This window comes from Notamacropus eugenii, chromosome 3 (genome assembly GCF_028372415.1).
Source record: "Notamacropus eugenii isolate mMacEug1 chromosome 3, mMacEug1.pri_v2, whole genome shotgun sequence".
NCBI classification, from domain to species: domain Eukaryota; kingdom Metazoa; phylum Chordata; class Mammalia; order Diprotodontia; family Macropodidae; genus Notamacropus; species Notamacropus eugenii.
This window is the reverse complement of record NC_092874.1, coordinates 473,292,804-473,317,322: the sequence shown is the minus strand read 5'-3', so window position 1 is coordinate 473,317,322 and position 24,519 is coordinate 473,292,804. Positions and strand designations below refer to the sequence as shown.

Below are 24,519 nucleotides of genomic sequence, written 5' to 3'. Positions count from 1 at the left end.
GCAACCAGTCCTTCTCCCAGCAGTACAGCAGTGTCCTGGGATCTCTTTATGACCAGGTGTTCAGTCCCCTCACTGACCTCTGGGTACTTGACTGCTCCTAATGTCCATTGAAGTAACCATAGCCCACAGCTCCTCTTGTTCCATGCTCCCAACCAGTCCCCATTCCAGTATCTGTAGACATCTTTTTCTGACTTCCTAAGCTGATGGTTGTTTAGTTGTTTCACTTGCATCTGACTCTTACAAATAAGTATTTGGGGTTTTCTTGGGAAAGACACCAGAGTGGTTTGTCATTTTTTATTCCAGTTCATTTAACAGATGAAGAAACTGAGGCAAATGGAGTTAAGTACCTTGCACTGGGTCACACAACTAGTTTCAGAAGCTGAATTTGAACTTAGGTCTTTCTGGCTCCAGGCCTAACCCTCTATCCATTGTTCTACCTACCTGCCCTTAAAGCCTTAATGACTCACTTTGATTTTTTCCTGACTTTTCCACTCAGAATTTGGCTTTTTTTTTAAAAGTTGTTGTAGAGTGATAGGGAAAGTTTGGCAGGTGTGCTGATTTTACTCTGCAATGTTGGCTCTGCCCCCTACAGAAGGTGTTCTTAACTTGGAATTCATGGTTGGATTTAAGGAGGTCCTAGAATTTGGATGGGAGGAAATTTCATCTTTATTTTAACTAGCCTCTAATTGAAATTTAGCATTTTCTTTACTTAAAACCATTATTCTGAGAAGGGATTCATAGTCTTCCTCAGAATTCGAATAGGTCCATGACACACACAAAAATTAAGAACCCCTGGGATGGAGCATTGAATTGGAGTCATACAGTGCTGTTTTTAATTCTCCCTCAGACACTTACTAGATACTTTATGTGACCTTGAACAAGTCACTTAATATCTCTCAGCCTCAGCTTTTTCGTGTGTAAAGTGGAAATGATAATAGCACCTATTTCTCAGGGTTCTTATGAAGATCAAATGAGAAATATATATGCGTATATATGTATATGTATATATATATATATAAAACTTTGCAAACCTTAAAATGCTATATGTTTTAGATATTATTGCTATCATTCCATCACTTTTACCTCTGCTTTTAATCAGTAATATTGTTTTATTGTGTCCGTGCTCTTTGGTTTCCTAATATGTAAAATTCGGTGTTAAATATTTTGCTAAAAATCTAGGTGAATTTCATCTATAATATTCCTCTAACATAACAATCTAGTCATCAGGAGTGTGTTGATAAGTATTTAATGACCAATTGTCTGGAGGTAAAAAAGCACAGTACATACTTTAAGTTCAATCTGCATTATTAATATCTTCTTCATCACATTTGTAAGTCTAGACCTTAACAAAACAGTAAATCAAGCCCTGACAGCATTGCAGCATTTTCTGTTATAGAAATGCTCACACTGAAGTTTAAATGATCAGTTCTCATAAGCTGTTTCAGCTTGCTCCAACACCACCTCCCTCCCCCCAGTAACCCAATCTACAGAGGAAAGGAGGTTAATCTGACATGACCTGTCCTGGGTGAAGCCCTGTTGGCTCTTTGTGGTGAGTTCTTTATTTTCTATGTATTTACTAACCATAATTTTAATAATACATTGTAAAATCTTGCCTGGAATCAAAGCCATGTTCACCAGTCAAGACTTGGCATATGTCAACCTACTGTTAGGAAAAAGAATCAGTACAATGTTTGCCTGTCACCAGTCTTGTGTGCCAAAACCACTCGACAAATTCTTTCAAAGATTTCTGACAGCTCAGTAATTACATTTGCCAGTTCTCTTAATCCCGTAAGATGTCATCTGTCCGGATTTAGTAACTTGAGTTCATTGAAGTTTTCAGTTCTCTGATAGTCATTTTTTTTTTGTCTCTTTCCAATACAAAAATCATTCACCTTTGCAAAAGAAGTGAATCAAACATAAGTTGAGTGGTTTCACTTTCATTTGAGCTTCCATTCTCATTGTCCCATCCACTTTGATCAGTGGTTCTGTTCCTTCTTTGATTTTTCTCTCACCTCTAGCAGCCCTTTTACTTATTTTTGGCATTTATCACCAGCCTCAGATCATTGTGTACCCTGACACTATTCTTAGAGTTGCCTCAGTTAGCCACCTTTGTTTAATCTGAGTTGGTTGACAAGTTCCATCTACAATTACCTCAGTCTCTTTAGATTATTTCCCCTTTCTACTGCTTTGTAGTAATTTTTTTTTGTCTTTGGAAATGAATCCTTGAGGGCTTCCCAACCCTCTCAAGCTCACTTCCCATGTAGAACTAGTTGTAGGAGATAAGACTGCCTACAATTTCTCTGAATCCTTTGATACTGACTTTCCTCAAATCTAGGGTAGGCATCAGAATGTGTCCTTCAGCTCTGAGGTTCTGGGAGTCTATGCATCTCTTTTTTTTTTTTTTTTTTTTTTTTGATGTTTTGTTGCAGATCCTCTTTCCTGCCAGACTAAAATTTGGGAACCTCACTGCTGCAGATGGTCTTGGTCCTGTGGGGGCCTATTGTACTCCAATATTCCAGAGCCCTATAACTCTCCTGTGTTTATAATACAGTCTGAAATGAGAAGTAAAAGTTAGGATAATCAGATTTTAATAGAGTTGCTGATACCCTCAACTATCCCCACTGGGAATTATGAAATTTTCCCTCATACTTAGTGGAGAACCATGTTTAACAAACATGGTTTATGAACCACTCAACTAATTCTGTCTTCACACACACATACTACACAAGATCATTAAAGTTGCCATTTTATTATGGAAAGTTATTTAACTGGACTCTCCTAAAGTCAACTCCTCCTCTTATCATCCTTATATTCTTAGGCAAGTCTCTTCCACACACAGGGCATCAGTGGATTTGATTTGATGGCTTCTCTGTATCTAGCCTCTGGTGCCTAGTTGAGGCATGGAGGAGAGCCTGGGCTCCTAACTGGAAGCCCCTTGAGGCCAGCTTCAGCAAAATGCCAACTCTTGTTTGGTTTTGCATCCTTAGCACCTAGTAGTGCGGTTCCTTTCACATTTTGATCTGTACCAGTGATTTAGTAGCATAAGGAACTCCTTGCGGAGAAACTTCCTTCATGGATGAATATTGGCAGCTCATCTAAAAGTTTATTGCTTCAAGGCAGTGAGAGGTTAAGGGACTTGCGTAGGGTCATGCAACCAGGATGAGTCAGAAAAAGGAGTCTTGAATAGGAGTCTTCCTGCCTCTGAAGTCAGCTCCCTATTCCCCGCACTGCACTGCCTCTCACCTGGTACACAGTAGGCACTTAAGAAGTGTTTGTTTGTTTGAATGGCATTGAAATAGAGCTCCAATTCTGCATGGTACTTCCAAACTAGCTAGGGCTGAAATATAAGTGATGACAGGCAGCAGTCACACTTTTGTAAAGGTATCATCGTATTATGCAGCAATGATGAGAACCACTCACACCCACAAAAACCATAGTGCTGTGAGGTATTAGAACCTAGAGCAAGAATACGTGGGAGAATGAGCTTACTTGGGTGATTCAGTGAGAGACAAGGAGAAGGAGTGATGATCAGGGGCAAAAGATTTTCCCACGGAATAATGAGAAAAGGGCCATTTCAATTAAGAATGCCTCTGTCATTCCATGGGTTTTTTTAAAAAAATATGTTTTTTTCTTTTTCCTCTGGGGGTGATACCCAGTCTTTCCTTAGCATTAACTATGGTCCCAGTGGCAATTCAAGCAAGAGAAGGTACAGCTATGGGAACTTTAATCTCAAGAGTCAAGATGGTCTGGACTCTGTCTTTACCGATGATGAGAAAATCACCAATAAGGAGAATGAGAGTCGTCCAGGGTCCTTGCTTTTGTCACATATGGGGAGGCACATGAGTATGCAAAACCAAAGGATCACCTCATCTCAACCTCCCATCCCCACCTTGAGGCACGATGGCAAAGAGCCAAGCAACTCTGGAGAATGCAATGGGAAACCTTCTTTGTTTGGTGGAGATCCCACTTCTGGGAATGTCACATCCTCAGGGATGACTGAAACATCTGGAAAAGTAGATATGGTAAGTGAGAAAGCCAATATTGGTGCAATCTGGGATTTAGAATGGAAGCATCCAAGACTCTTTGAGAGGGACAGGACTTCAGAGGACATCCAGTCCTTCCCCACCCCTAGTGGGAATGCCCTAGCCAGCATCTTCCACAAATGGCCATCTTCCTTTTACTTAAAGAGTCTGAGCGGAGGAAGGAAAAAACCTACTGTGTCATCAGATGGTCCATTCCACTTTGGGGCAACTCAAATTGTTAGGAAGCTTTTCCCACCGTCAAATCTAAAGTTGCCTCTTTGAAGCTTCCATCCACTGACCTTGATTCTCTTCTAGAGCCAAGAAGAATAGGTCAGATCCCTCTGTCACATGACAGCCCTTCAGCTAATTAAAAACTGTTATCCTACATGCCTCTCCACCTCAACTCTCATCTTTTCTTCTGGCTCATCATCTCTAATTTCTTTAATTGTGCTTCACATTCCCTGATCCTGAGGCCCCAAGGTGCTGGCTTCCCTTCCTGGTGTGCCCTCAGTAGTAACTCTAACTCACCTTTCCTCAGGAGTTTAATATCCAGTTTGTGAATTATCCAGGCTCTATGCACTTGTCCCAGGTCTACCAGGACAGTGGGTCCTGGAAACCATGTCATAGAAAGTATGGGTAAGTGGGATAAAAATGAGAAAGAACACTAGAACTGACCACCTGAGTTCTTGTCCTGAGTTGACCATTCACTTGGGGCATTCTTTTATTTGTAAAATCAAGGGAAAGCATAGAAACATGGGGTTGGAAGGGATCTCCAAAATCATCCAGTCCAAACTCCCAACAAATCCAGGAATGCTTTCTACAACAGGCACTAGATGATATCCAAGTCAGTCAACTCAACAAGCATTTATTGAGTGCTTACTTTGTGCTAAGCACCGTGCTAAATGCTGGGAATAAAAAGCAAGTCAAAAGAAAGACAGCCACTGGCCTGATTGATGGAGCTTAGCTCCTAATAGGGGAAGACAACACATAAAAAAGAAGCTGAAAGGGGAGGGAGACATGGGGAGCATGGAGCAGGAAGAATGCTGGTCTGGGTGCCCTCTTTCAATGGAGGTTCTAGGAAAATTCATCCAATGAAAGGAAGAAGTTTTTGCAGGGACAGAGAGCAGAGTTCCCAACCCACCCCACCTGCTACCTCCCCAACAGCCTCTCAGGAGCCTGGTTGCCACATTATGTGAGCCACTCTTCTATCGCCCACCTCTCCATCTCTCCCCAAGAGTTTGCATCTGACCTGAAACAAACCATCACCCTCCCCTACCAGAGGTGATGCTGGGTGAGCCCCACTGGATGGTAACTGTGCCTTTGTGTGTTCACAGGCATCTGAGGAAGCCAGAAAGAAGAATGCTCTGGCAGCTCACACCTTGTCTACAGACTATTTTGATGAACCATTCCGAGTGAAAAGGGCAGTGAGTGTAGTCAGTATCATTACTTCTGTCCTTGAGGGTAAACTGTCTTTCACTTTAATACATTCGCTTTGTTGTTTTTGTTACAGTCCTTGCTAAAATCCATCCCCAGAGTTAGCCAGGGTCTCCTCGCCATGCCTATGTGGCCTGGTGTCTCATATCGTTATGGAAGTTAATCACCAGTCACCCCCACTAATCCACATTGGTATATTATAAATACTTGACTAAGGCCAGAGTTATGTCAGCATGAATCAGGAGGACAGCTAACTATAAGGACCCAGAACTGGCTAGCAGAAATAGAACAAGAGAACAAGGATTCCATTTAATTCAACTCAACAAGTACATATTAAGTACTCACTGTATACAAAGAAGTAAGCCAGTATGGCCTAGTGAATAAAGAGTTGACTTCAAAGTTAGGAAGACAGGCTCAGATCCTGTATCTGATCCATACCAGATGTCCTTTAACCTCTCAGGGACCCACATGACTCTCCCGAGAATCTAAGCTATGGAAGAGTTGCCAGTCTATGGTGATAGAGGGCATTTTCTTATTGGCAGTTTCTTATATCAAGGAAATCATGAGTCTAGCCCCCTAAAAAGGGAGCAAGACAAAAGTAGAGAGAAAAATCTAGAACTACATCCGGAAGTAAAACAGTCAGGGCTCCAGAACAAGAGGCAGAGCTATAACTAGGGCAGGGTGATCAGACCTTTGTCCTAGGGCACTAAATTTAGAAGGTCCTAACCATACCTACAGTCCTTCAGCAGCAGAGAAACAACAAAACTTAGCACCCTGTTATCAGAAATAATTGGGTGCATTCTCATGTCACTTCTAACTTCCATTTATCTGAGGTCAGAATTTAAGCCACTTGCTTTGGGCATAATGGGTGATCAATGTATAGCTTTTATATCCTGGCTATACGAATTCCTAGTGGATGTTCTGACATGAAGGGCATATGCAGACAACGAAAAACATGTAAGGATGGTTGGAAGGTCTGAAGGCATCTTTCAAGCAGATGTCAAGAGGTGAGCCTCTTGGACAACTGAGCCCAAAGGATGGGAGAACTGAGACTAGAGGATTGTAGATGAGATCATAGCCAGTGAGAGAAATATAAGCCAAATGCTAGAAATCGAGAAAACAGAGCCAGAAAGTCACCATAGAACCAGAGTTAGACAAAGTCTGCCCTCCGTTGGTGGCTCCATTGCTTTGAAGAACCCAGAGTCACCCTGGTGCCAACATAGGGCATCAGAAACTTCAGGAACTCAAATCCTATCTTGGACACATGCCAGCTGTGTGAGGCAATGGGCGTGTCCCTGACCCTTCTCAGATCCTCAGTTTCTACACAAGCCAAATTGGAATGATAATAGGGTCTATCTCAAAAGGTGTCCATGAGTGTAAAGTGGTTCCTGGACTTTAAAGCACCACTTAAATGTCAGCTGTTATCATTCAGTTACTTGGATTTAGCTTGGGAAAATGCTTTGGGGTGACTGAATCAGATGGTTGACAACAGTCAGGAGCTAGAAGTGTGAAATATACCTGTCTCAAAATGGCAATAGAAAGGCTGTCCTCCAAAAGACAGAAACAGGGTCCCAAGTCCCCCAGGAAGGAGATCAAGTCCCCATGAGATATGACAATGGATATGGACATTCACTCTACAGCCAATCCTTCCACCATGACAGGGGTAGCAACCCACAGGCTGTGGATGACAGACATTTCTGTCCAAGGTGAAAGTCCTAAAATAGATCATGCCTAACTGCTTGGCCTGGTGTTTCAAAGGAGTCCCTCAGGAGGTGAAAGAATAGCTTTTTTAATATAAATTTGAGAATACTTTGGGTATGGAGGATGGTTTTCCTATCTTTCCTTCTTTTGGACAGAGAAGGCAAAAGGATAAGAGAAGACACCTATCATACTCACTAGGGAGTAATGAAGCCCACTACAGATCCCCTCTCAGAATCATGGTTTTAAAGGTATAAAATACAGATACATACCTATGTATATATACACATGAACATACATATATTTATGTATATGCATATGTACACAGTACACATAATAACAGAGGAAGCCAATTGTATTAAAATGCAGTTATTAAAATATTTTTAAAGACAAGGTCATAGACCCTCCAAGTTAAGAGCTTATAATCTAGACCTTATCAAGAGGTGTAATAGTAAGGCAGTGATTTGAAGTCAGGAATGCTTGGATTCAAATCCTGTTTCTTGAACTTACTAACAGGGCAAGTCACTTAGCTTATGTGTGCCTCAGTTTCCTCACCTGTAAAATAATTAATCAATCAATAATCATTTAGAGTTAGGGTTAGGTTTTCTGCAAGTGTTTCCTCCATAGAAATAATTATGAACTCAGAAATTTGAACACTAAGTCTGGAGTGCCCCATTTTCTTTTCCTTCTTTCTACCTTCACAAATGAACAAAATCTGGTCAGACAACATTGAGTGGTACAGAGAGAGTACCAAAGACCAAGTCTACAGACTTGTGTTTGGCCAGTGGTGAGTTAAATCTAACTTCTGTAAGGCAGGAGGAAATTCAAGACAAGTTTAGTGAGACTGGTCATTGGATTTTGGAGATTCCATTCAAAAGAGATTCCTGAACACTGAATAGGGAGATGGAGAAACCAGAGCTGTTACAGACAAGATCAACAGAGCTGCCTGAAAAGATGGAAATAGGGCAAAGTTGAAAAGAGTTGGGACTGATTATCCTGGATACAAGAAGACTTGATCAAGTCTTTACAACATTTTAAAAACTCGGTCTTAACCCCCAATATTATATCTCCAGGGAGAGCCAGGAATCTTCATTAGAGCAGCAAGAGAGCATTCAGTTAAATATAGGGAGGGACTTTCAAAACATTGACATGATTTAGCCCTGAGCCAGGGGATAGAGGGATATATGGCATGTCCATCCCTGGGGCCTTTAAAAAATAGGGAGCCCTCATCAGGTCCTTCCTAGCTCAGATTGTGAGTTACTTTCTGTTCTGTACTTGGTAGAAGTACTTTCTTTTGACATGTAATTGAGTGCTCATGGATTGATTCTTATTTTATTTAGAACTTGAAGAATCGGAGCAGAGGTGCCCCCCTTGCTGGATCCACTTTGCTCAGAAGTATCTGATTTGGGAATGCTGCAAACCCTGGGTGAAGTTCAAGGATCTGATATCAAATATCGTGATGGACCCTTTCACGGAGCTTGCCGTCACCCTCTGCATTGTGACCAACACCCTGTTCATGTCCATGGAGCATTATAATATGACTCCATCCTTTTCTTCAATGCTCCAAAAGGGCAACATAGTAAATCATATTTTCTATTAACCAACTGTTGGGAAAGGGGCACTCCCAAACTCCACCTGAAGGATGGAATGGAAATAATCTCCATTGAGGAAAGGTTATGTGGGGGGCAGGTGGTTGGAGTAGACCCTTAGTTAGCTAGTAGGTAGGTTGAGGTGGCTAGAAGAAGGATGGAGGGCAGGATGGGATGTAAGGCTGACTTTGGTAAAGAAGACAAAGGAACTATCAAAAGCCAGGTTATGCCAGGAGGTCAGTGACAAAGTCACATGACTGAAAAGATCACTTGGATAGTGGGAGTTGGGTTTTAGATTTTCCTCTACCATTAACTGTGTGACCTTGAGTGTGTCATCTAACCTCCACAGGCCTCAGTTGCCTTGTCTCTCAATGTAAGTGTATTAATATGTCATTAGACTGACAGCAAGAGACTAAGCTAGATGCTTTTTAAAGTCTCTTCTGTCTCCAAGATTTATTATTTTAGTACTAGAGAAAAGCTGGGCCACCTTATCTTGATGGCTATGCTGGACCCTATGGGGTTTTTCTAAGGACTCTGACAGATTCATTGCAGCATAAGGAAAAAAATAACTTTGCCTGCCTTGTACTTAGTGTACTTTGGGTGATCTGTGATTTTGTGGCCACTGCCTCCCATGAGGCAGATTGCAACCTCTCAGTGCTACCCATTCCTCTTGGGGCTTTTGTCCATGGTTTTAAACTCTAGGGCACCTCCAATCCACTTCAGCCATGATCTGTTATCTCGTTCTCACTTTGCTTTCCAGTCACACATTTTTACTCCACATCTTACACTCAGAATATAATTGGTAACACTCTCACACCCTCTGCATCTCTGCATTGACCTTTGAGTTCTTACTAGCCTTAATTTTCCTGTGACGGCTGCCTTTCATGGCCCGCAGCCTTGACTCTGAGTGGGCCGAGGTCACAGAAACCACGGGGCAATTTCCCAAACGCCATAATGTATGTAATGTACTTTGCAGAACAAAGGATTTCATAGATACTGTTGTCGTTATTGGTGGTGGTGGTGACAGTGTTATTATCCAGCCCTGTCTCTTTACCCAAGGCACACAGACTGGTGCACAAATTCAATAAATGGCCCATGAGCTAGATGTCATAAGTAGGGCAAGAGGAATTTTTCATCTACTGTGTTTTATCAGGGTAGATGGGAAGCTCAGTCTCATTACTTGAATTTCATTAAGGAGGTTTAGGCTGGAGACAGGCGCAACGCATGATGCCTTCTTTAAATGGGAGCATTTGGAGACACCCCCCCACCTCTGTTCCCCCACCATGAAGAGCAAATTTTTCTTTCATTTGGACTTTTCTTATTTATGTATATATTACATACGTATGCATGCATAGTTACACACTTACACACATAAATATATAGACGTACTTGTATGCATATTAATAAGTAGCATTTACATAACGCTCTATAATTTGAAATGCATTTATATATGTTAACTCATTTGGTCTATACAACAACCTGGGGAAGTAAGTATCCTTATCATCCCCATTTTACTTATTTATTTATTGTTAAATTTATTTTTAATGTAAATACTAAGACTTAAGTACACAGTAAGAAAAGAAAAAGAAATATCAACTAAAACGCTAAAACTTAAATACAAAATAATAAAAGAAAACCAAGCATTGCCATGTGCACAGCGGAACCTGAGAGGCTTCAAAATACAGAGCAATGAATTTCCATTTCTAGAAAGTCTACGTAATAAATGCTAGGCTTTGTGTTCCAGGTTGTCCGTCTTTTCTTGGCTTCCTTGTTAAAAACTTTTGTTCTCTGCTGTGCACTTTTTACTTTATTTTTTCCTCCTCCCTCCCCCAAGAAGGCCACAATTAAGCACAGACGCACACGCATATACACACAAACATGCATATACATGATACACATATACGTACATACTTGGATATCTATAGTCATACTCATATATGATATCCCAGTTTTACAGATGAGGAAACTGAAGCAGACTGAGATTAAGTGACTTGCCCAGGATTACCCAGCTAGTGTCTGAAGCAGGATTTGAATTCGTGACTTCCTGACTCCAAGTCTGCACTCGTTTCACTGTGTCACCTAACTGACTTAGACATACATATACACACATGTGTATATAGATATATGTATGTGTAAATATACAATGTATGTGCATATAATGTGCATGTTCATGTATAAACATGCATTTGTGTGTGTATGTGTGTGAATATACACATATACATGTGTGTGTGCTTTTATTAGTGACCCAGAGAGGGAAAGTGATTTGCCCAAAGTCACACAGTCCTTCAGCGGCAGAGTTGGGTTCAGACCACAGCCCATATTGCCATCCCACCACAGCCATCATTCTCACTGATAACACCTGGTAACCAAGAGGGAGTTTAAGCAGGAAGGTATTTAGGGGAACAGACCCTCAACTTTCTATTGTGTCCTGAGGGGAGGCATGGCTTAAAATCCAGCTCTGCTGAAACCTTTTCTCCCTCCACAGTTCTTCACCGTGATTTTCACTGCTGAGATGGTGTTCAAGATCATTGCCTTTCATCCCTACTATTACTTCCAGAGGAGTTGGAATATCTTTGACAGCGTCATTGTCACCTTGAGCCTGGTGGAGCTGGGGCTGCCCCAAAAAGCAAGCTTGTCGGTGCTCCGCTCCTTCAGGCTGGTAAGCTCTTTTCTTGGGGAGTCTGGGAAATGCACCTTTGCTTGGTTTAAGTCAATTCAGCTCATGAGTACTAGAATGGGTGTCAGAAAACTTCAGTTCAAACCCCAATTCTTCCCCTTCCAATCTGCAAGGCCTTGGACAATGTCTTCAGTCGAACTAGGCCCCATGTCCTTGTCTGTCAAATGAGGGCATGGGACTGAGTGGTCTCAAAGATCCCTGGCAACTCTCCAGCTAGGATTCTATCATCCCTTCTTTCTACTAGGTGAGTAAATTGAGTCTACGAGAGATTGAGCAGCCTCCTGATGGTCACACAGGTAGCGAGTGTGGGGGCTTTCCAGCTTGGACATTATTTCATGTTCTTGGTGCTGTCCAAATCCTGATATCAGAAAACGTCAGGAAAAATCATGATGCTGGGAATTCCCAACAGAAGTCACTTGTCAATAAATAAAATGGGTCCTTTGGAAGGGCCTCCAACCCTACAGTAGAGAGGTAGTCTCGCAGCAAGGAGGCCCCAGGAAGGGTCATGAGTGTGGCATGAATCTATTGCATGGCTAGCAGAAGTCCACTTGTGACAAATGGCCCTGGAGGATCAGAGGTGACTGCAGCAGCTCTGGCCTCCTCAGCCTGTTCAGATACACAGATTAGGACAATGGAAAGAACTCTGAACTAGCAGACAAGAAGACCTCCACTCATATTAGCTGTGTGATCTTGGGTAAGTCACTTAATTCCTCAGAGACTTAGTTTCCTTAATTGTAAAAAAGGATAATAATACCACTGATATCTACCCCTCAGGGTTGTTGTGAGGCTCAAATGTTTGAAAACTTCAAAGTACTATAAATGAATGAATGAAAAGGAATTTATTAAACACTTGGGCTAGTCACTGCACTAAGCACTGGATATATACATAATACAAACTCAATAGTTCCTGTCCTCAATGTGCTTACATACTAATGAGGACATACAACATTTAAAAGAGAGTTAGAAAGGGATAGAGATGTTGTTTGTGGTGGCATAGTTTGGAATGGCCTGATTCCAGTGCACAAGGAAAGATAGAAGCTCCCATATCAGAGCCTGGAAAAATGGGCCTAGTCCAGGTAGATGATCGCAGTACAGGTGGTGAGGTTTGGGGAGCAACCAGAAGTGTATATAAATAGTATCTTCATCATCCCCCATTGCCCTAAGGGAGCATTGGGAAACTCCAGGCATAAGAAAATCAGTATGGATCAATAGCCCCCTTCCCAGACCTCACACATTGCTAGCACTGTGTATTTAATTTTCTTCAAGTCATCCATTTAAAGCTTCAAGGCCTCACAAAGGTCATCATTATTCTACAGATGAAGAAAGTGAGACTGAAGAAAACTGAAGGAAAGTGATTGGTCTATTCTTGGCCACAAAGGTAGAAAATGGCAGAGCCAGGGTCCCCTCTGAGACCACCTCCAGTGTTCTTCTCTCTTCCCTTGCTTCCCCTAGGGAAGGGGTTGCTGGATGTGTTTGTCTCTGTACACCACAGAACAGTGCTCAGTACTCAGAGAACACTTGGTAAATGGATGCTAATGAAGACAGGGGGCTTAGGCTAAATGACATCTAAGGTCCCCTGCAGTCCCAAATCAATGATCCATAACTATCTAGAGATCCAGGCTTTAGATTTGGAATGGTTTCTGTCCATCTGAGGGATGAGTTTGCTTTAACTCATCCATGGACTCTGACCAGTCCCCTTTCTCTCTCCCCCAACCAACCTTGTGCCATTCACAAGACATGGCAGTGGAGGGAGGGGAGGACGTATGATTGTGAAACAACAGAGTGTAGCCAGATGACCCACAGAAAGGCTGAAACCCATGCCTTGGGCCTTGTTAGCCCCTAAACTGTCAGTCAGAGACTGGAAACTTGATGGGAACTTGGGGACTTGGGAACTTGGGAACTTGATGCCCAGCTAAACCAAGGAGACATTCTTAGGGAAAAAAAATGATTGAATTCTTGTTAACAAACATTGGTTAAAGGATTCCTCTATGTAAAGCATCATGATGGTTGCTGGGGCTATGAAGGCAAAGCCAAAATCGTCTCTCCCCACCAGGAGCATACAGCATGTACGCAGAGGAGTGGACATGATAAACGCACAAAGTTATACAAAAGAATTTTAAGAGGAAGAGCAAGACCTAAAGGTGGGAAGAATGAGGAAAGGCCTGAAGCAGGAGTCAGGGCCTGAGCTGTACCTTGAAAGAACCTGGGATGCTATGAGGCAGAAGGGTGGAGGGTGTGCGTTCGGACTATAAAGGATGCTCTGTGACACAAGTGGGATATCATGGGCAGGGAATCGGCTGCCACCAGATGGGTGAGAAGGGAGAGAGTGTGAAGGGGAGTGACATGGAAGAAGACTAGAAAGGCAGGGACCCAAAGGCTATTAGATTCAGTCTTTGCCAGGAAGCTTTCCCTAACCCCTCTTAATCCCAGTGCCTTTCTTCTTTTAATTACGTCTTATTTATCCTGTGTATATTTTGCTTCGTATATTTCTGTTTGCATGTTATCTCCTTCATTAGATTGTAAGCTCCTTGAGGGCAGGGATTGTCTTTTCCCTCTTTTTATATTCCCAGTGCTTAGTATAGTGCCTGACTCATAGCAGGTTCTTAATAAATGCTTATTGATGGATTTTTGGTTGATCAGTTGATTAATAACAAAGCTGACACCAATAAGTCACTCAAAAGTTTTCAAAGGGTTTTGCATACATTTTCTCACTTGTTCCAATATCATTATCTCCATTTGACAAATGAGGAAACTGAGGCTCATAGAGGGTTCATGAAAGCTAAGCATGCAGCCATATAAGAATTTGGTGCCACGTGTCAAGGGTCAGGCCTTCTCTCTGGAGGGCAATGGTTTCATGGAAGATTTGGGGCATTTGAGTGGATGATGATGATACCCGTGAGTAACCTGCCACCATGTTTCTGCTTTTCCCCAGCTGAGGGTCTTCAAGCTGGCCAAGTCCTGGCCAACCTTGAACAATCTTATCAAGATCATTGGCAACTCTGTGGGAGCCTTAGGCAATCTCACCCTGATCCTGGCCATCATCGTCTTCATCTTTGCTGTGGTTGGAAAGCAACTGTTTGGAGAGAGCTACAATAAACTCCGTGATTTGGAAACAGAGCAGCTGCCTCGTTGGCATATGAATGACTTCTTCCATTCTTTTCTCATTGTGTTCCGAATCCTCTGCGGGGAATGGATTGAGACCATGTGGGATTGTATGCGAGTGTCTGGGATATACATGTGCCTCATTGTCTTCTTAATGGTGATGGTGCTGGGGAACCTGGTGGTAAGTGGCCAGATCCCATTTAAGGACATTCGTATCCTTTCTTGGAAATATCTTCTGGGCTGTAAAGCTGGCTCAATGGTGTCCTAGCAGCACTGTGGGTTTTCTATCCAAATATCCATGTCCAGGATTTCAACCAATTCCTCTTTCCCTTTTATAGATGAAGAAACCATTGCCCACAGGGGCTCAATAACTTGCCCAGGAAGCCTGGGTTGCAGTCAAACCCATGTCCTCTGACTGCAAAGCTGGCCCTCTTTTCGCTGTCTCCATCCTCCAATACTTCTTGGTGCCCTTAGCCCCTTCAGACTGCTTTCCTGACATTCTCTCCCACCTTAGCTTTGGAGAGATTGGCTGTTCATGGTTCTTCTCCTACCTCTCTGATGGTTCCTTATTTGATGTTTCTTCCTTAATGTCCCCCTTAAATCTGGGTACAACCACATTGTCTGGGTTCTTCTCCACAAGTGAAACCAATTTTACTACCAGCCTTAAAATGTGTGAGAATGGTACTCCTAATGTGATAATACTTTTAGATTTTGCCAGGTGCTTTACAAATATTATCTAATATGATCCTCACAGTGACCCTGCCCATCTTACAGACGAGGAAACTGAGACAGAGTTAGATAGTCTTCCTAGGGTCACCCAGCTAGGGAGTGTGTGAGGACTTCAGGAAACAGTGCTCTGCTCACTACACCATACTGCCTTTCTTGACTCCTTTGCTCTCAATTCAAACATCCAATTAGCAGGGCTCCATTCCTCAGAAGAATCACGAAAGCAATCTAATTTTCACACTAATTTTGCTTCACAATATGGTAGCAAGTTTTTCTCAGCACCATGATGTCCCCTGTGATTCAGTCCAGGCAGGGGACAAGAAAGCTGCCCTCTCAGCCTGCTCCCTCAGCTTGTGTCAGTGGAGCCTTGAATGATCAGGTTTTGATGGCAGTTAGGTGGCACAGAAGATAGAGTCATGGCCCTGAAATCAGGAAGTCCTGAGTTCAAATCCAATCTCAGATACTTATTAACTATGTGAACCTGGGCAAGTCACTTACCCTCTGCCTACCTCAGCTCACTCAATTGTACAATGGGGATAATAATAGTACCTACCTCTCTGTATTGTTGTGAGGATCAAATGAGAAGCCCTTAGGACAGTGGCAGGTACATAGTAAGCACTACAGAAATGTTACCTCCTCTTTAATGTCCTATCCCATTTTGCCTCATTTTCAGCTTGTAGCTGCTTCACCAGGGCACTGTAGAGCTAAGGGACATGTTCTACAATATACAAATCCACAGGTGATTTGGAAAATGGTGGTCCAGCTGATCCTCTTTTCTCTCCCCTCATCTCCAGGTCCTCAACTTGTTCATTGCCTTGCTGCTGAATTCCTTCAGTGCTGACAACCTAGCCTCGGAAGATGATGGAGAACTGAACAACTTACAGGTAGCCCTGGCCAGGATTCAGAAGTTTCTGCATCTTGTAAGGCAGGCCGTTCAGGACTTTTGGAGCAGAAAGCTCAGGACTTCAAAGGCCAAAGAGGAGAAACAGAAGGCGCTGGTGAAAATGGCCCTCTCAGAATGCAGGGCCCCAAACCACGTGGCTGCCCAGGTGCTCCCCAGTGTTGGGAGTGTCCAAGAGAACCCAGCTCCCAATGGGCTGGCCTTGGAGTTGACTGCGTGCCCCATCAATGACCCTGGAAACTTCATGATCAACAGCAACATGGAGGTCTCCGTCCCGATGGCTGTGGCAGAATCTGATATTGAAGATGATGATGATGAGGAGGAGGAGGAGTCGAATGTGGCATTAGAAGTGGTTCCACAGGTGAAGACTTTTTATTTAAGGCATCTGTAAAGTGATGAGAGGGAAATCTCTATGTCCTTCTGTACCAAAAAAATTCATGAAATGTGTGTGTGTGTGCGTGCGTTACAGTGCTAGAGTCAACAAGACCTGAGTTCAAATGCAGCCTCAAAAATTGACTAGTTGTGACCCTGGCCAAGTCACTCACCTCTATCTACCTCTATTTCCTCATCTGTTAAGTGGAGATAATAATAATAACCTATCTCCCCAGGCTGTTGTGAGGCAGACGAGATCATTTACAAAGTGCTTCACAAACCCTAAGCCACTACACAAATGTGAGTTCTTATTACTCCTATAACTACTATTGTGTTATCTCCACCACCTAGCATGGTGTCTGGAATATATAATAAGAGAACTTTGTAAAGTATAGGACCTGTGACTTCACCTGGAGGCGAAGATGTGAATCTGAAACTGGAAAAGGGAGAACAGACACATATGGGCGGCATGTATGTCAACATGGAAGTTAAAGTTTAGAGAAAGAATGAGTTTACCAAAGAAGAGAGTAGAGGAAAAGGCGAAGGGGGCACACTTGGGCATAATAATGATAATGATAATAATGAATTTATAATATTGTCATGGGAGAAGTTTGGTGCTATCATTATTCCTATTTACAAATAAGGAAACGGAGGCAGACAGGTTATAAATGACTTGCTCAAAATCAGAGCTAGTAAGTGTCTGCAGTAGGACTTGAACTCAGAACATTTTGAATCCAGTAGTCTCCCACTGCCCCGTCTGAGTGTCTACATTTAGAGATCATTTACCATAAGGAATTAGGAAAGGATCATCTGGATTAAGAAAAAGAAAGAGATAGGGGGAGAAGTAAAAGGAAGGTATTGAGTCTCTGTAACCAAAGAAAGAAAGTCTCTAACAGGAAAGGAGTGGAGATATGGGCATATACCCCAGAGGGCTCAGGGATTAGAGAATCCCAGAATTGGAGAATTGGCAGGGGCCACTTGTGCTATCTAGTCCTACCCATATGGGAAAGAATCTCTACTCTAACCCGCTCAACAAGTAGTTGGCCAACCTCTGCTTGAAGGCCTCCCAGAAGGAAGAGGCCATCCCCTGAGCCCACTCTCTTTGCTTTAGGACAGCATGCAATGTTAGCTAAGTTTGCTTTTTCTAACAGCAAGTTTAAATCTGACTCTTTGCAATTTCCACCCATGGTCTCCTTGGCTGCAAAGCTGGGTGAGTGGTGTTCTAGGAACTCTCCAGTCTATCAATGCCATCGTTAAACTGTGGTGCAAAAAGCCTGGACACACTACTCCAGATGAGGAGGTCTGATGAGGGCAGACAGCAGTGGAACCATCACCTCTCCTTTCCTGGAGTCAACACTTCTTCCTAGTGTAGTCCCAAGGTCTCATTAGACTTGGGGTCTGTTTCGTCACACAGCTGTCTCATCTGAGTGTGCTCTCTATCCGTGCCTCCCCCATCCTATATTTATGGAATTGGTCTTTGGCCCTCATGGGGAAGCCTTTACATTTTTCTCCATTCCTTCTCATCTGATGAATTTCAGCCCAGTGTTCTAGCCTGGTAAGGTCCTTTTGGATCCTGACTTTTGTTATCCTTCCTGGAGCTTGTGTAATCTGTACATCAGATTAAAATGTCATCAATGCCTTTATCTAAATCTTTGATAAAAATTGTGAGACAGCACAGTGCCAAGTACAGATCCCTGAGGTACTGCACTGGAAACCTTCTGCCACATCGATAATGGAGCACCAAACCACATCCAACAACTCTTGCTATTCTATTGTTGAATTCATATCTCTCCATCATCTCCTCAAGAACAGTATGAGATAGGAAACCAGGAAGTGTGAAGAGAGAATAGTGGACCTGGACTCAAGAAGAGTTGAATTCAAATCCTGCCTCAGATACTTACTAGGAGGGCAAATTACTTAGCTTCTGTCTACCTCAGTTTTCTCATCTATAAAATGGGGATAATAATAACACCTGCCTCTCGGGGTTTTGTGAGGAGCACAAGATCATATTTGTAAAGCGTCTTCCTCACCATAAAGCGCTATGTAAATGCTAGCTATCGTCATTATCATTGTTCTTTATTATCATTATTGTTGTTGTTAATTATCAAAAAAAAGCCTTGTGGACATCTGGGGAAACGCTAGCCACATCATCGTTTTCATCTGTTTGTTTAGTAATCCATCAAAAAAAGCAAGTTTGGTTTGTTGAGCATGATTCCTTCTTCATGAAACCAGGAAGTTTCTTTGGAACAAGCGCTTCCCTTCGTAGGTATTGACCAAGCATCTCTTGAAGTACTTCCTCTGAGATTTTCCCACCAATTGAAGTCCTCATTGGCCTGTAGCTTGCAGACTCTGTTCTCTTCCTGCCTCCTCCTTTTTTTGGAAAATCAAGACATCTGCCCTTCTCCGGTCTTGTACTGCCTCTCCTGTCTTCTGCGAACTCTCGAAGACCATTGCAGTGGTTCAGCCATCACACCTGCCAGGTCTTCCTACACAGAAGAACAACATTCATCTGAACTAGGAGACTCAAGGGCAGCTATGTGCACTCTTATCAATCTCTTTCCTTATAATAATTATCATTTCAGAGTTAGTCTTTGTGTTCTGCCATTTCCAATATGAAGGTCATTCTCCTTGAAAGAAAAAACAGAAACAAATGAAGACGTCTCTGCCTTCTCTCGAGTGTCAGTTACCACGGGGCAGCTAGGTGGTGCAGTGGATAGAGCACCAGTGCAGGAGTCAGGAGGACCTGAGTTCGAATCTCACCTGAGACATGACACTCACTAGCTATGTGACTTTGGGCAAGTCACTTAACCCCAACTGCCTCATCCTGGGTCATCTCCAGTCATCCTGATGAATATCTGGTCACTGGATTCAGACGACTCTGGAGGAGAAGTGAGGTTGGTGACCTGCACACCTTTCCTCACTCAACACAAAGTCAAGTGCAAGTCATGTCATTATTTCTCTGATGGCAAGATCTTCTTTGGCAACGAAGTACGAACACACACACACAGTTGCCATGGTCTCATCCATACCAAGCAAAGGTCCTAGCTCTTCATTAATCTTCTTTTTTCTCCCAGTATAACTAAAAAGTCTTTGGATTTCAGTGACTAAGAAGTCTTAGGTAATGCAGAATGGGGCAGGGAGTGTCAGATCCTAAGGCATTGAGAAAAGAGTGACTAGTGAAAATGTGGAGACATCTTTTTCAAGAATCACTGGATCATAGGTTACATCCTTGATAAAGAGGGCTAGATATATTCAGTAGTACTAGCCAGCCTTCTGCCAGTCTGGTGAGTGGCAACCAACTACCTCTCAATGAGTTGGTCAGTGAAAGAGACAAGAGGAATGAGACAGTAGCAAAGTTGATATAAAAGGATCAGGGAAAGATTTGTTTAGGTTTCAGTTGACCTGAGCATATTGAAGGAATCAGTGGAGAAGGGGATATTGAAGGTGCCTGGGGACAAAAGGGATCAGGGCTAGAATAAGGTCTGCTTGGGTAAAGGGGAATTCTTCTGAACTCCTCCTTCAGCTACCTGCCAACTTCACAGCCCAGTTTTGATGTAGGTGGGAGTAGAATCTTGAACACTGATAGAGAGATGACCTTTGTCTTCCTCATGATCTGATGATCTGAGAAGTTTTGAAGGATATGGTCTCTTGAGAGCTCTCACATTTGTTTAAATTGTTCTCGTGTGAGAGCTTTCTCTGGGGGTTTGAAACCCATCAGGGCTGACTCTGAAGGTGAATGATCTTTGGCTTCTCTTCCATTAGGAAGTCCCTCTGCAGGGAAAAGGAAGGCTACAGGAGAAGCACCATCACCTCACGTCTGAGACTTCTTCTGAAGATTTAGCCTTGTACCTGAATAAGCAACGGAAGGATACCCACTCAGGTGGCAGTCCCACAGAGGTAATATGGGATGCCTTGGCACTGGAGCTACAGGCTGCTTGGCACCAGTGCTATTTAGTGCTCTACTTTCCTTCACTGAGTGGGGGCCCCAGATAAAATGACCCCTTCCCTGGAATCAGGGCTGCCCATGGTCAGAGAATTTCAGCCTACCTTAGAGACAGAAACCAGATTTGAGCCTCATCAGAGCTTCGGGGCTGACTTATGTTCAGAAGCTGGGCTTGGGGAGTGAGGTAGAAAAAGAATGACGCCTGAGGGGGTTGCACTGAAAAAGTTTGACTTTTGGAGAAGCAAGCAAGGAGAAACTGAAGACAGGTTTAGACATTTTCCTCTTATCTCACTTCACCTTTTTTATTTTTTACCTAGGAGTCAATCAATCCATAAGCATTCATTAAGTGTCTATGGTATGAGGGCTAAATGCTGGGGAGAGAATGACAAAAGTGAAGTCTTACATAGGGCAGGGAGGGGGTAGGGAAGGTGGTCAGTAAATAGATAGGCATATTAAAGTTACATATAATAGGCATGTCAATGGTATAAAGCTATTCATACACAGTAATAAGTATATTAAAGATATAATAATAGGTACATCAATGGTATAAAGCTATACATATACAATAATAAGCATATTAAAGATATAATAGGTTTATCAATAGTATAAAGATAGGCATATTAAAGATACAGTTAATGATATGAAGATTACATATGCAAGAGTGAGTATATTAAAGGTCCATACAACAGGCATATTAACAGGAATAAAGACATCGATATGAAACAAAAAGAATATTAAAGATACATACAGAGCCCATACAAGGTAACCTTAGAGTGGAGGGTCCTAGTTGCTGGGAGGAATCCAGAAAGGCTTCATGTAGAAGATGGATCTTCAGCTGAGGGAATCAATACCAAGTATTTAGAAAGCTCATACTAAGTACTGGACACTATGCTAAGTGCTGGGTACATGATTAGGAGAAAGAAAGCCAGTCCCCACCCTCAAGGAGCTTGTAATCTACTAGGGAAAGACAAGACGCACAAAGAAGTGGAAGGTGAGGGAGGGGAAGGTACCGAGGAGAAGGGCATGATGGTGGTGGAGTCAATCCAAGCAGTGCAGCTGATGGGAAATAAGAGTTGTCTGGGTTTCTGAGCCCTCTTTAAATGGGGGTTTGGGGAGTTTTTTGCTCAGTTCTCCCACCCTCCAGTCAGTGGGGCAGGATCAGGAGAGTGCTGAAAAGATGGACATATCAAACCTGATGCAATCTTGGTGATAATGAGTTTAGTCTCTGCCACTTGCAGCCTGTGTAACTTAGGCAGGTGACCTCCTTCACTGAGCCTCAGTTTCTTCCCAAATTGTGCTAACAGATATCTGAGGTGCCTTCATTGTCCTGTGTTCTGTGACCACAAAGTAAGCATGGGATTCATTGGTCTGTGCTTCTGTCCTGCAGAAAGAAGATGTCACAAGTTGCTCTGAAGGCAGCACTGTGGACATCCCTGATCCAGAGACACTGCTAAAGAAAATCACAGACCTCAGTGAGATCTTGGAGGAGCCTGAGGATTGCTTCACAGAGGGTCAGTAATTGATTTCATCCAAGTACCTGGCTAGCCCCAGAGTTAGTCTTTTCTCTTTGCTCTCTCTTTCACTTGGGTTTGTTCCAGTTTGTGGAGGGAAAGTTAATTCAAACCCGTCAGAAATATACCTTCAAACATTGGTTAGTTTCCTTCTTCCTGTCATCAAAAAGCCGCTAATCTCCTAACATTACTTGGTGCTAAGGTCGGCATCACACCTAGAAAATGACATATGCAGAAGGCTTCTAATCTAATTCAGGTACATAAACATGCTAGCATACATTAGCATGACTGGGGTACAAAGATGGAAGGGAAGCCCCAACTTTCTCCAGTTCTTGAGTCTACTATACCCCCAAATAAGCAGGCATGTACAAACATCTAGGTTTCTTTGGCCTTCATCTTAGCAAGCTTAACCCACAAAATAATGGCATGGAAGAGGTATTTAACAGGGACTATAAGAATATAAACTATGAAGGAATTCACAGCCCCATAATGAACACATTGATTCGGCAGCTGTTAAAATAACAAGCATATGGGCCATCAGGGGAATCATAAGTTCATCAACAATGAATTATCTCAATAATGACTCCCATTTAATAAAAACAGATCACTTAATAATAATATGAGAAATATAAGGCACACAATTACTCATCTGAACATATAGGCACTGAGTTCTAAACCCATACCTGTCCTAAACCCAAAAAATATGCTGGGATAAGAGTTAGGACTTCTTAATTTTTTGAAATGGAAAAGACAGAGATAGAAGGTGGGTTGGGCAGAGGGAGGATGGGGAAAAAGAGGAGAGAGGGCAGAGACAGAGACACACACAGAGACATCCACTCTGGGAATTACAGAATTTTAGAGCTGGAAAAGACCTTAGAGGTCATTTAAGGCAAACTATACCTTAAAAAAATCCTGTATATCATCCACCACGTATGGTCATCCACAATATCTGAAACCCTCCCAGGAGGGCGAGCCACTCCACTTTGGGTCAGCTCTAGTCCTTAGGAATCTGTTTTGTTTTACCTAATATTGCGCTAGAATGGCCTCTTTCCAGATTTCCATCATTACTCTTGATTCTGTTGTCTGGGTCCAAGCAGAATATAACTATTCCCTCTTCCTCATGACTGCCCTTCAGATCACCCTTAAAGACAGCTCTCATGTCCTGCCCTCAGGCTTCCCTTCTCTAGGTTAAACATCTCTACTTCCTTCTGCTGGTTCTCAGAATCCAAAAACACAAGACTGGCTGCCTGGATGCTCTCAAGTTTGTCACTGTCCTCAAAAATGTGGTGCCTAGAACTGAACCCTGTACTCCCAGTGTGGTCCAGCTGGGGCAGAAAACCAAAGAGCTATCTTCTTATCTCTGGAAGCTGTCTCTCTCAGAGCATAACTCTGGGCAACTAGGAGGCTCCATAGTGCACAGAGCACTGGCCCTGGAGTCTGGAACACTCATCTTCCTGAGTTCAAATCTGGCCTCAGACACTTACTAACTGTATAACCCTGGACAAGTCACTTAACACTGTTTACCTCAGTTTCCTCATCTGTAAAATGAGCTAGAAAAGGAAATGGCAATCTACACCAGTATCTTTGCCAAGAAAAACTCAATTGGAGTCACAAAGAGTCAGACATGACTGAAAAAAAGAATGAAAATACCTCTCAATGGAAATCAACATCAAAGGAGAATTTTGTGTCATACCATGTCATACCCTTGATTTATATTGACCTTGCAATCCCCTAAGAGCCCTAGAAATTTTTCAGGCAAACCATGTCTCCATCTTCTTATGTTTATGAATTCAATTTCTTGGGCCCAAGTCTAAGACTTTACATTTATCCCTTTTCAATTTCATCTTATTCAATTCAGTCCAATGTTCTAGACTGCCAAGATATTTTTTGAATCCAAATTATACTATCCAACGTATTGGCTTTCACCCCCAACTTCATGTCATTTGCAAATTTTGTAAGTATGTCTATTCAAGTCATTGGTAAAAATGTTATGGCACCAAACCAAGGATAGATCCCTAAGGCATTCCATTGGATACCTCCTGACATGTTGACTTTGAATGAGTCTATTATAACCATTAAACTATTTCTGGAATCATCTAATTATACCATTTTCTAGTCCACATCTCTCTATATTTTCCATAAAAATCACACAAAAGATTTTATCAAATGCTTTGCTAAAATCTAGGTAAAAACCTATCTATAGCATTCTCCTGATCTATGAGTTTGTTGCTCTGTCCAAAAAAGGTAAATGACCTGCTTTCTTTTAAAAAATTAAATTTTTTAAGTTCTTAACCTATTCTTGATGGAGCCACAGTGACACTTCACAATCCCTACTTCCTTATCTCAATAGCCCCCTAACCCTTTCTTTAATGGTCCTTTATGTAATTCCCCTAGGAATCAAAGTCAGATTCAGTTGCCTATATCTTCAGATTTTATTGTCTCCCCTTTTTTGAAAATTGCCCCAATTGTCCTTCTCTAAGCTCCTGGAGGGCTCTCTCATTCTCCATGATCTTCCAGATGTTGCAGACAGTGGCTTACCAGTCA

The 24,519-nt window shown here is 42.5% G+C and overlaps 1 protein-coding gene across 1 annotated transcript in view; it reads left to right on the top strand.

Moving 5' to 3' along the window:
- Positions 1 to 24,519, top strand: part of SCN10A (sodium voltage-gated channel alpha subunit 10) — an 87,909-nt gene that overhangs the window by 38,545 nt on the left and 24,845 nt on the right. Inside the window, exons 11-16 of the mRNA XM_072650705.1 lie at positions 5,357 to 5,483; positions 8,495 to 8,733; positions 11,229 to 11,402; positions 14,353 to 14,703; positions 16,043 to 16,498; positions 21,852 to 21,975. Of these exons, the coding sequence (XP_072506806.1) occupies positions 5,357 to 5,483; positions 8,495 to 8,733; positions 11,229 to 11,402; positions 14,353 to 14,703; positions 16,043 to 16,498; positions 21,852 to 21,975 (1,471 nt within the window). The remainder of the gene's footprint in view (positions 1 to 5,356; positions 5,484 to 8,494; positions 8,734 to 11,228; positions 11,403 to 14,352; positions 14,704 to 16,042; positions 16,499 to 21,851; positions 21,976 to 24,519) is intronic.